We start from the raw sequence: 12,986 nt of genomic DNA, 5'->3' as shown, positions 1-12,986 counted from the left end.
GGTCCGCAGCCAGGAGGGCTACACTAATGGCCCCTGGCTACAGCGCGCGATCGAATGCTGCAGCAGTGCAGCACGCAGTATTTGACCGTTTCTCGTCTATTTCCCATTTGACCATGTTTTTGGCCGCAAAACGGTGGAGAGAACATAGGTTGGAACTCAATAGAGGATTTTAACGATGACTTAAAATGATAGTGTCGCGACCTGAGGTAGGTGGAATCTTGGATATGCATGGGCATCTCATTTTTTCTTGCTGGACTGTTGACGATCTTACCTAACACATTTTATGTGTTCCTTACTCTGTATCGTGTATTACGTCTTTCAAGAGGTGTACAAGTGTTTCAAACTGTTTGGCGAGAAACGAGGAACGTTTTCTATCATGTTGAACGGTTTTAGCAAAAAATCTGATTGAAACCGTAGATCTGCTTTTATTGAAATGTTATTTTTACGTCAATGAATCATTCTCCTTGCTGATCTATTTTTATTTGTATATTTTTTATATCGAGGTAATTGTTTCTAACATTGGCGTAGCCAAGAGGCAGCCGGATTCCCTGTCCATCCCAGAGGTCTTCTTAACTTCCTCAAAGAGAGAAAAGAAAACGAGAAAAACACTACCTAACAAACACTTCCTCAAAGAATAATCCGGCGATTAACGCCGTGAACCAATATTTGTGTCATCTTTAAAAGTGTATTGTAATACATTTTTCGGTAGGAAAATTTTAAACTTGCTTCTAAGCAGTCTTAATGTTCAGAATTTTCCCTGATAGGCCTCCCTCAAACCTACTTAAAACTAGTGGGGCGCCCCAAAAACCTCTTAATTACTCGTACAATGGTTTTCCTCTGCCCCCGAAACCTCTCTTGATAGGGTACCTTTCTGTGTCCACGATGAAATTTTTAGTTCCGCGCCCATGGTTTTTAATCATTGAATTTAAGTGGATTATTCTCATCATATTCCGTTGTAAAGTTTGATGAAAGTCTTGAAAGTATTGACGGTCGTTTTGAGTTAAATTGATGTTTCAGCTCAGACTTTGACACTCAACGCGGTGTTTCGACTTTTTGAGGAAAACTATCACAATGGCGATTTCACATCAAGGCCCTTTGGTGTGTTTCGAGAGAAGTGCTCCTCTTCACGCCACTGACTAACCAATTACTTCACAGAGGAAAACCGGCGATGATGATTCCAAGACAGCTTGGATGTTCAATATTTACGGGGAAAAAGGTGCGTGATTTGCGACAGAGCGTCGCTCGATTGTTCTTTGCTTCTGAGAATAGAAAGAGATGGATTTTAGAAGCACAGGGGCATTGATCTATTGATTTTATTGATCGCGCTTCAGATTGTTTATTCCCTTGACTCGACTGAGGAGTTAAAGTCTTGCAAGGGCGATTCTCCTAAATTTGCAACACTGTTTTTCTTCCATTTAAAATCATCATAAATAATCGATTTTGGACAGGGCTACAGCGAGGGGGGGCAAAGAGGGAAATCGCCCCCTTAGATACCCCCGAAGGGTACGTAAAATATATGAGAGGTCCCACACCCCATTAACTCTACTTATGATCTCCGCCGCCACCGACCCCCTACCACCAGTCCTGGATACAGCTTTGGTTTTGGGTGAGGCAGTCTACTTCGATGAAGACCTCGCTAGAGAAAAGGGACCTCAGTCCGAAGAGACAAAATTTCAGTAGAGCGATTTGTGTTGGCTTAATGACATCAAACTCGTTTACATCAAGCAACGTCCAGCCTATTTAAAAGAGCGAGAACCAAAGGGGCTTACTTGCATTTGCAAAGTTGCAAAGGTTCATCCGGTAATTAACTTATTTTCTCAAAAACTGAGAGATTCTCTAACCCCAGGGGGGCGGGGGACTTTTCTGACTTAAAAGGGCTATGTGGGAATCCTTTGGGAAAATTGAAATTTCTGAGGATCGATTTTGAACTAATCTTATCGAAAAATCGATTGAAATACAATTTCAAAGATGACAGCTGGATGCCACGAAAGTATTGCGAAAAACGTATTCTGACGGGAACCAAGGTAGATTTCTGGAGAAATAGAAGCCCCCCCCCCCTCCCCCCCGTTCTCTTCACAATACTATCCCTTTGGGTGCATTCACTATTTTTTAGATAATTTTTTAAGAGACTTTTCTCCCTTCCTCTCAATTTTTATTTTTCAACATGTGCAATGCCTCTAGCTTTCAATAAAACCCGACTGGCTCGTAACACCGAGTCTCGGTTACATGAATCCAAGTGATTTCGGGTAATCCGAGCTAAGACTGCGGGATCGGAAAAATTCAACACCAGCTCGAATTCGCGAATTTTGAGCTTCAGAACCCGATCAAAACGTAAAAGTTCCAGTATTTTTGAAACAAACCGAACTTGCGGAGTCAACAAATTCTTGCCCAACTCCTCGCCGCGGGTCAACCGTGAGCGACGACCATTGTTCCAACGCAGCAGCTCGTCCGGTGACGTGCGAAAATAAAATGTCTTCCGCTGGTGGAGAACTAACGAAGCGACGGGAAAATATTTATCGAGAGGAAAAATAAACGATTCGTTAAACGGTTGAGAATCGCAGGTGAAAGTACTTTGATCTTGCGCTGCGCATTTTACGGTCATATTTGACCTCGTGATTTTTCGTTGAGAAAAAATTAAAGTGGGCACTGCTATAATTTGCGGTTATGGAACAAGGAAGCAGATGGGCTAGGGGGCACGGGGGGTCGGGCCCCTGGGAAAAGTTTTGAGTCGCTCATTACCAGCCCCCCTTCTGCCTTCTTTGCTAATTATTATAATATTTGGAAAATGATATTTTGACGAAAGTTCAGTATCAATTTTAAAAACCCCTTTTTTTAACCGTAAAACACTATCTGCTTGACATTTCTTGAGCTCCATGGGCCCTCTTTGTTTTAAACTGTATCAGTGAATCACTCCGCACAGCGAAAACGCAATTGGACTAGATTAGATTATGCAGCAAGGAAAGACTAGCGCCTATTGCCATGGGAATATTAATGGCACATCCCTAGTAGCATTTTGCAACGGAAAAATCGCGATTTGTTGCGATTTTGTCGGCGATAAAATCGATAGAATCATCAACATCTGAGCGATTATTCTCGATCTTGTTGCAATAAAATCTCGATTTTATTGCCCGGTAATTTATCGCAACAAAAATCGCGATAGATGGCGATTTAATCTCGATTTTATCGATGAAAATTGATCGCGATTTTATTGAAAAAAAAAAAATTGCGATGCATAGCGATTCCATCGCCATAAATTGCAATTTTTTATTCGATAATATTGCGATAAATTGCCACCGATGTAATCGCAATAATCAACCGATAGAATCGCTATTTATCGCGATCACTGCTACTTGGAATGGGTATACCTACATATATTGTTCTTAAATTGAGCCAGAAGAAGTGGTTTTTTTTATTACAAACGGCAGTCCAGTTAGTCCCTATTCCGTCCCTAATTAGCATTCTTCAAAGAAAAATGTGTATTTTACTGGAATTAAGTAGCGATTTTAATGCTACTACGCATAGCGACGAAATCGCAGCGATCGTTAAAATTAATGAGAATGCATTCGATTTTTTTTCGAAGATATTTCACCCGTGACATCACCTCTATAGACTGTTGATTTCACGACAGTAAATAATCGCAATACGACGCGATTCTTCGTTCCGATGACGATGCAATAAAAATGCCACCGATAAACAGTAATCTAGCAATACTCCCGATCGAATGGTGATACTAATCGCGATCGTTGCACTTTAGAGTTAAGAGTTAACCACCTAAGGTGAAAATTTTTTGGATACAGCGAGATCAGGCAGATTACAGCTCCGCTCAAAACTACTCGAGCTCTATCAATTCGCCGAGGAACTCTTGTTTTACGTGTTCTCGGAAATTTTCACGAGCTGAGTTCAGCATAATTTTTTTGTTTAAAAATTTTTCCCATCGACTTCTGGCCAAAGCAAAGGTAGATTAAAAAAGCAACGATATCCTTGAGATTTTGCAAACAGAACTCCTAGAAAAAGTTAATCACGGCTGAGACTTCCCCACGGGCGGTTTCCTCACAAGAGTCGGCGTGTAATTGTACTGTTGTGCTAAGGAAGAACGCCATATGAACATTCGAGAGTTGCAAAATTTCCTCCGATAAAATGTTAAATTTTGAGGAACGTTGAAAATATTTTTCCTTGACATTTTCAGATACTTTAGATCGAATTACAAACAAAATTATATGAGAATTCGAAAGAAAAATATTCACCAATTTTCCTGAAAATTAAAGATTTGTAAAAGGAAATTTGGCAACACCTCGAGGCTCGTACGGCGTTTTTCCTTAGCACGATGGTGTAGCACCCGGGCCACCCGACACGCAATCCGGCTTATTCAGCGTTCCTACGGTGGTTGGAATATACCTGGATAGTGGAGAACACCGATGAAAGAGACCGACGCGACGCTGATTGCATACATTGCATCGATGATGACAGTGGTGTGGCATGCTTTGCGATACATCGATTGATCTACCATTTAAACCTATGGAAAAGGATCGATAAACAGGGTGTTCGCAACGAACACCTAAATAATCGATCTTTTACCACAGCTTCAAATGGGGAAATGTCGATGATCGATCATTCATGTCTCACCACTGAATCGTGATCAGCAAACCTCTGAGTATCAAGTTCTCGCACACTCCCAGGTAAAAACCACTAAGTAAGTGGCGCTGTGCTGGAAATGAGAAGTGGAAACGCCAAACCCCATAAATGCCATCAGGAGTTGCTGAGCGTGTGAGGTGCGATGTTCCTAGCTATGAGAGAACCTATTTGTCTTGGCCTCATAGGGTTTTCATTGGGTAATTACTTCTAAATTGTAGCTTGAGCATCTAATTGAGCTTGGGAGCTCGTTTCAGAGAAAATCACGCAAAATTTAACGTAGGATGATGTACTTAGATCTGAAATCTCTGACGCACATAGAGGCTCCATTGGGAAAAGCTCGCTGGTGGAAAAGATCCCCAGAGAAAGGGGGCTATGGGGTTGGGAGGGACCCCGGTGGCCCATAAAAATACATGCATGACAGGGCCCATGTTACATCGCATATCGACGGTGTAAGTCTGCAACCACAAATCTCGGTTTGCGACGTATCGATGGTGAAAATACCAGACCACGTATCTCGGTTTGCGACATTGTATATGTAAACTTCCTGTCATACTTCATTCTGTACATGGAAAACTACTCAACGGCAATTCTTGAGGACTGCCGTGATTTTTCTTCACTGTGCGAGGAAAATTATTTGAAAATTTCTACCGATGATGTTGATTTGTCCTTCTTTAAAAAAATAAAATTGGAGATTTTCAAACACCGCAAACGAGATGCGAGGTTGCGGACTTGCACAGTCGCGTCGATCGGTTTACATTTCTTTCCTGGTCAATCTAAAAATTAGGTAAAATCTACCTCTTGTTATCATCCAAGTATCGATGGACTCATTACTTGAATACTTTTGCCTGCACTCTGCATGAACCGTTGCATCAATTTTACGCAGCCATTCTTCAAACTGATTATCTGGACTCTATTCCTACACTTTCTTTCAAATCTAATGCTGTATCATCGTTTCTAAAATCGCCAAACATAGTGCAGCCGCTGGTGGACGCACATTAGCTCCTACAAGACTGCAGGAATACTTCACGCATTGCGTCAAACAGAGTGCGATCGCTGCGCGACGCATATTAGCGCCTTCAAGACTGTAAGAATGCTTCACGCATTGCTAAATTTTTATTTACATTTATGCAACATTTTTATTTTCTCACCCTGATTAGGGTATGTAACTTTTGCCTTTGCTTTGCCCAGCTTTTTTATCATTTGTTTTCTAGTTGGTTTTTTCTGCTTTATTTTCACGTCTCTCATTAATTGGATTGGCATGGCTCTAACTAGGGTCCCCTCTGGGTCCATGTCCAATTAGTAGGTATTCGATCTCTTGCCATAACTACTGGCTTCCAGTAGTCACTCACCTCTCGGCTCAAGCTCTCTCTCTCTCCTGCTGGATTCCAGCAGCTAAGTAAGTATTTTTACATTATAAGTTTTTCCTGCTGGTTCCCAGCAGTGCTTTATTTTCTCTTAAGTAGGTTTTTTTTATTTTCGGTTTTCCTACTGGATTCCCAGTAGAGACTTTTCCCTCTGGTTTCCAGAGGTGCCGCGTTTTAGTTAGGTTTTCTTTGCTCTCATTAAAAGGTCACTTTAAAATTCGTATAATTTCGTTTAGTTTCTTATTGAGGCTCTTCCAGCCATTCATCAGTTAATTTTCTTGGCCTTCCGCCTCTTATGTAAAACTTCTTTTCAATCAACTCATTCATCTCTTAGTATTTTTTTTTCGATCACGATCTCGCCTCAAAAAGTTAGGGAACCCAGACTCGTTCTGAAGCCGGCTCCGCGCAGCCTCAGAACAAATTGTTCACTACACTGCGCGCCTTAATCGTTGAAAATTCGTAATAAATCGGTGCCGAACCAAACGCGGTCCACACCTATCTTCGCCTATGAATTTTGAGTTACTGAGTCTGAAAATGGCATCCAATCTTCTATATCACCTCTCAGTCTCCTAGAAAAGACACTTTTTTCTGGGCAAATGAGCAAAATTGACTTATTTTTGTCGGACGTGCAATTTTCATTTAATTAATTTGTTTTAATCCATGATAAAGGGATTTTTATGCACTTTAAGATGCTGAATTCGAATAATACCTCCAAATTTTTTCATCACCCTACATTTTGCCGGAAAAGTCGATTTTTCTCGGAGATCGAGTTTTTTGGTATTTTGGTGACAATTTTCCTGGAAAATCGGGGTTTCCAGAAAAAGGTGGGTGATAACGAATTTCTGAGGCCATTTTTGGGGGTTTCAACTTGAATTACGAGAGAATCGATATATCTCACACGCGGAAATTTTTTTAAATTTCCCCGGAAGTGAGAGCAGTCCGGAAAAGCTTTTGGTCCAGAAAAATCGGACCTTCTAGAAAATGGGGGTTGTCAGAGATAAGTGCAGGTCCAATTCGGGTTCAGTGGATCTTCATACATCAGGAGAGACCTTAAGAGAATCTCGACAATTCCTGAAACTCCTTAAAACAGGAAAATCGGGAATGCCTTCAAAATTGATGTGAAGATAATTATTTATTTTCAGCTGAGACATTTTTTTCTGCAGACTTGATGTATGAATTTAATTGTATGCATTCCTTTATGTACTTCATTCCTTCAGTTGTATCTTCATGCAAATTGATCCTTGACTCCCAATTTGGAAATTAGAATTCTCTGTGAAATAAAATAAAAATAGGAACAAAGAAAGAGATATAGAGAATAGGAGAGAAAGAAAAAAAAAAAACATAAAAAAAGCTTACCAGAGGTGAAATTCACATGGCCAGAGGGTTGTTGGGGTATAAAATTGTTCAGGAGGGTGACATAAATACAATCTGAAAGTATTAGGAGACTCAAATTAAAAATAATAGGTATGACAGTAACAAAATAAAATATAAACAAAAAAGAAGTTGAAATTGACAAACAAACAAAAATTATTGAAGGACGGTTGTATAAAATAGTAACTTGATGTGTGTAATTGAAGTTTCGAGCTGAAAAATGATATTCTTGATAGATAAGGAAAGATGTAGGAAAAATTAGAAGGAAAGAATCTTACAGCATAATTCGAGGAAAAAGGCGAAATTACTGGTGAGCAATAATAAACCTAGTGGTTAATAACAAAAATAAAAAATTCATGTGTCCAACCAAGGGGTATAAGAAATTTTTATCTGCGTTTCTCACGATGTTTTTAAACCCATTATCCAAATGAGGAATGATTAGAGAGGGAGGAGAGGATTATTCAAATAAATATCAAGATATGATATGCATTTGTAAGTCAGAAATTCATTGAAAATAGAAAAAGTGTCCGTTGAATTTTGTTGGAAAAACTGATTGTATAATAGGTAACTCACTTATTTATGGGAAGGAAAGTCTCAACTTTTAAAATTCCTGACTAAATTTTTAATTATTATGATGGGTTAACTAACAAACAAAAAAAAAGCAACTTAATACATCATCTAAATTCACTTTGTATGCAAGAAAAACCCCTAAAATCAAGGTTTAAAAATTATTTGAAAAAATCAGTTTAGATGAAGAGGAGCCATCATCACAAAGAGCCATCCTCTGTAGAAACAACATACAAGCTTTGCAATGCTGCTGAGATCGTGCAACTTTCTACTTAGTTTGAAACTAAAAGATACAAAGAATCTCCTTGAATTTTCCTCCAAAATATCTACCTTATTTTTTCCTAATTTCTTGGCCTCCTAATAGTTGCATGAACTGAGTACCCCTGCAACGCTTTTACATCATTTCTGCACTAAGTGTTTCAACCCCTAGACTTACAATTAGATGATGTATGATTAGGTTCAAAAGCATGCAACAAAGAAAGGACAATAAAAAGCCAGTATACTTACTCATAATATTTATTCATTTCCTTTGCTTTTATTTTCTTACATTTCTTCTTTCGCTAATTTTTCTTCATCACTCATTGATTTGCATTGAAATTTAGTGCCATTTTGTCTTTTCCTGAGGTGTTCAACAGTTACTTTCTCAAATTCACGGGGCATTGTTTTTCTTATACAAAATCATACAATTGGAAACAATTACATCTTAAATAAAGAAACACATAAAAAATTTTCTTTCGAGAAATATCTCTGTGGTTTTAACAGGAGTATAAACTTGGATAATTCAAAACCTATTTCCTCTTTCCTCATGCAAAATGAGAGAATTGAGAAAAATAACACATTCAGAATTTCTGAGTGTTTTGTGGATTTTAAATGTTATTGAGTTTTGAGTCATCCGTAGGAGCTTGAAAACTGACTGACTGTCAAAGAGCTACTAGATAAGGTCTTAACTAGGAAAAAGCATAACTTATTTTACCTTCATATTCTTACATATGTAGAAAATAATTCACACAATGGTAAGCTACGAAATCAACTCCTCGACTAAATCTCAACAGACACATTTAATTTGGGGAGAGAAAAGCTCTCATTACTTAATTGTTCACTTCGTTAGTTTCAGTTGAAAAAATAATTTTCGGAAATGGGTTCAAAACGTTTAACAAGTACAATGAGGCTGAACCTGTATATTTAAACTTAAAACGAGAAGGCCCTGGAACTAATTCCCGCTAAAAAAAAAAAGAAAAAAAAAAAAAAGAAAAAAAAAAGGTAAGAAAGGTTGGATAGGTAAAAAAGGAAGTTGGATTAGATGGCGAAGTGTAAGAGGGAGAGGTAGACTAAGGAATTGTGAGAGTTCTTGCTTCGGCAAAATCGCCGAGATAACTGAACGGACAAAATACTGCCAAAACGACAGTGGTGATTGATGGGCAGGGTAACGGAGGGAGGTAATTAAGAGTCACAGGGGTAGCGGCAACGGTAGCTGGAGGGGCACAGGTGGTGGAGGGCTCCGAGCCAGAGGGGAGCAGGAGACGGCGGAAAGCACGAAAGCGGGGAGTGGAGGAAAACCCGGTTTGGACTTTGGACTTCTGGAGACGGCAGGAAGCATGTGAGCGTGTGCGGCGGGAGGGGGGCGGGGAGTTGAGGAGGAACCGGTTTATGATATTTTTAGCATGACACCCTCAGTGTGACGCGGAGCGCTTATGATTTTATACTATAGAGTAAGATTTTATCTACTCTTAAACTGCAATCAAAATAAAATATTAACAAATTCATAAGGTAGAAAATATAATGACTATACTTGACTAAATTCAACTAGAGTACAAAAATAAGTCTTAAATAGAGATTACATCCTTAGCAATGAAGAAAAAATAATAGGTAACAAAATAAAGGGAATGAAAAGTAACTCAAACAGACTTTACCGAGACGCTGCTCAACTCTCTGCGGCACTTTCGAAATTATTTTTTTCTAGGGGTTTGGCACTGAGAAGTTGAAGATCTTCCGGTGCAGTCTTGGCTGGGATTTTACCATCTGGGTAGTTCCAGCTTTGTACTTCAGCTGTTCCGCACAACTGGAACATTGAGTACGTTCCAATGGCAACAACGGCAGCCGTTCCAAATACTTTGCGCCAAGCAACCAAACTTGTCTGCGAACAATAATGAAGGTGAATTAAAGTCTCATACATAGCGGACTTGAAGTTGAGGTAAAAATTTCTCAAAAATTTCTGAACTAATGACCATCCATTGGAAAGGGACCTGAGTGACAAAAACTCACGGCTGGGAGATTGGCATCATTGCATAGAGTAAATTTTTATAAACATTTTGGCCCAAAAAATGACCAAAAGTATTTTTAGAGTTTGGTTTAATGATAGTTTGAAATCTGTGGTAAAAATACAATGTTTGAAGAAAAAGCTGCTTTAAGTTTCAATAGCAGAGTTTCCACAATACCATTTTGGATTCCTTAGCTTTTCTTCACTTTTTTTGCTTTTCTTTGATTCCAAAATTTTCAAATTCCTAGACTTTCTGATTACTTGTACAGCTAGGTGCAATGGGTAAAAGAATCCTAGTACGCAAATGGGTTAAAGAGTGAGGGTAGCTGCTTTGAGGGGAGAATCCATTAATGTTTTCTGAGCACTTCTTACTGTGTTTGTGGCACAGTTGGGACAGAAAAAATTGATGCACCAGTAAACTTGTTCCCTGAGATAAGATTAATTTTAATAGGGATAGAAATACTAGTAAACGACGGCTAGGATCTACGAATGAGAAAGAAATAACATCACCAACTTACATCCTCTTCTAAAATAACACCGGCAGTCAAAGGTGATAAGAAGCTGGCAGACATATGTATTGTTTGTGCAAATGCGAGAACTGGACCTAAAACCAAAGACGGAGGAAGTTAAACTTTTTATTTGACAAAAGTACCAATATAGTGATACTTGACAAGCGGTTAAATGTCATTATGATAGAGAGGGTCAATTTAAAAATAAACCATTGATTCTTGTAAAATACAGAACGTTATTACATAAACCACATCAGTTTTAGGATTACTCACCTTTTACCTACTTCTTCAATTGATACATTTAAATAGTGCCTCAAAAACAGTCTATCTTCATGAATTTCTGAGAGTTATTGAGTTCAACTAAGATTTAGAGAGCAACTGTTTTTGATAAAAAAAAAAATGTGAACAATGTTACAGCCAAAAATAAAAATAATTCTGTGTACTTATCATCAAAATAAAGCAATTTAATTTATGCCTGCATGATATATGCTTAGTCATACACTAGGATTTCACAAAGCTGACAAGATAAGGCCTTTTACTTATAACTACCTAATGATCAAAATAATCTTGATTTTTCCTAATTCATCGACAAATTTATCTTATTAAAACCCAAAACCCACAGTTTTTAGACTTTAATGATGATACCAAAGGTCGAAGAGGCATTTTGGAAGAAAATGAAGCAATCATTACCTGCTAGGTTAGGAGCGATATCAACTGCGTTTGCCATTGCTCCAGCGAAAGCTGCAGTAATTACAGTAACGGCTATGAACCAACTAACAAGAACCAAATTGATTTCACAACCCAGGTAACCGATTGCAAGTAACAAGAGGCCTGGAATGATCTGAGCTGCAAAATGAGCAAATCAAAGAAATCAAATTGTGATTAAAGTAAGAATTTTTGATCAATTTTGATGCCAAGAATATGTCTTTAAAGTTCGTTGCAATTTGATCTGACTGCTCGTTGCACAAAAAAAACCTTTGCAACTTCTTTCAAATTGTATTTATCAATTTTAGGAAGCTGCTCAAGGTATGTCATGTGACGGATAGTGTTCAACCACATAACTTACACTCATTCTCAATTTATATTATATTATATCTAGGATAATATGCAAATTGTGGTGTGAGATGACCTCCAAACAGGGCAATCTAACGAGCACAGTGCAATGAAAATATTGAAACGATTTTTCATATTAATGTAATAAAATTGCCTTTTTTTCTTTTTATATAAAATTTCGATAATTTTACATCATTAGAGAAAAAAATATCGGATTAAAAGGATCAATAGTCCCGCGTGTGAGGGAGGTGAGTAATTTGTAATGAAAAAAAAAAAAAAAAAAAAAAAAAAAAAAAAAAAAAAAAAAAAAAAAAAAAAAAAAAAAAATCAATCATTTTACCATGTAATTGCACTTCATGGCAAGCTGTGTTACTTGTGTAGATGTCCGACGAAGTTCTTTTATCTTTAATTGAAATCATTTTTAAAACAAGTTTAATGTCATTGGAAGAGATACTTACATACAGCAGTGAACAATTTGCGCACATTGGTTAAGGATAATATCCCATGAACAATAAGGTAATCTGCTAGGTAACAAAATATGACTGATAATAAGTAACTGCACAAAAAGGGGACTCCACTTAATAGACCATTCTGTAAATGAGGAAAAATATATTAGGACAAACGTGGTTCATTAAATATATAAGTACGCTAAAAATGTTCTAGACTCATTAATATTGCTTCTGTAAATTGATTTCAGAGAAAGATGCATTTTATGAGAATAAACTGGAAAAAGCAACTGAAGATTATTGCTAATAAGAATGCTAACATTGCCAAAAACTCCCTAATTTCAAACTGATGGTCGCAAATTTTCTGGTTTTTTACCTTACTTCAAGCTACAACTTTATCAGGAGACACTTAAAATGTTGAGCCACCAGTAACTAATGGCGTTCTACACAATTTTTAAAAGAATATCACTTTATGTATTAATGAATGCATTTCTCCAAAATTTAAGGATTTTAAACTTAACAGAGCATCCCAGAAAAATGTTTTTTTGTTCTAATTCGAGCTGTCACAGTTGCCTCAGTTATCAGTGACTGACAAACATTATTTTACCTGGAGCGCATATTGATGGTAAAACTGCAGGAATGCATATCTTAGTTTGCAACGTTGCAGACGACCTGTCATACTATATTTTGTGAATGGAGAAAAACTTGTAGTCATTTCCCTGATTTTTTCCCTCTGCAAATAGAATATTTGGTGAACAGTTCAAGCAGCAGCGCTGATTTGTTTTCT

At 37.8% G+C, this 12,986-nt stretch overlaps 1 protein-coding gene across 8 annotated transcripts in view; it reads right to left on the bottom strand.

Annotated features, from left to right (window-relative positions):
- Window positions 1–7,352: 7,352 nt before the first annotated feature.
- Window positions 7,353–12,986, bottom strand: part of MFS17 (Major Facilitator Superfamily Transporter 17) — an 82,016-nt gene continuing 76,382 nt past the window's right edge. For 5 of the 8 annotated variants that reach the window (XR_011900140.1, XR_011900141.1, XR_011900139.1 and 2 more), the window contains 5 exons: window positions 12,212–12,344; window positions 11,391–11,546; window positions 10,710–10,795; window positions 8,442–10,068; window positions 7,353–7,424 (listed from right to left, as the gene is read on the bottom strand). Coding sequence is in view for 1 of the 8 variants with exons in the window: in XM_072302065.1 (XP_072158166.1) it covers window positions 9,856–10,068 (213 nt within the window). In the remaining 7 variants the exon portion in view is untranslated. Of the gene's footprint in view, window positions 7,425–8,432; window positions 10,069–10,709; window positions 10,796–11,390; window positions 11,547–12,211; window positions 12,345–12,986 lie in introns of those variants that run through there. The other 3 variants (XR_011900136.1, XR_011900135.1, XM_072302065.1) reach the window with 3 other exon arrangements.

The sequence above is a fragment of the Bemisia tabaci genome, chromosome 6, assembly GCF_918797505.1.
Source record: "Bemisia tabaci chromosome 6, PGI_BMITA_v3".
NCBI classification, from domain to species: Eukaryota; Metazoa; Arthropoda; class Insecta; order Hemiptera; family Aleyrodidae; genus Bemisia; species Bemisia tabaci.
Note: the sequence above shows the minus strand (reverse complement) of the source record. Positions and strands in the feature narration are given on the sequence as shown.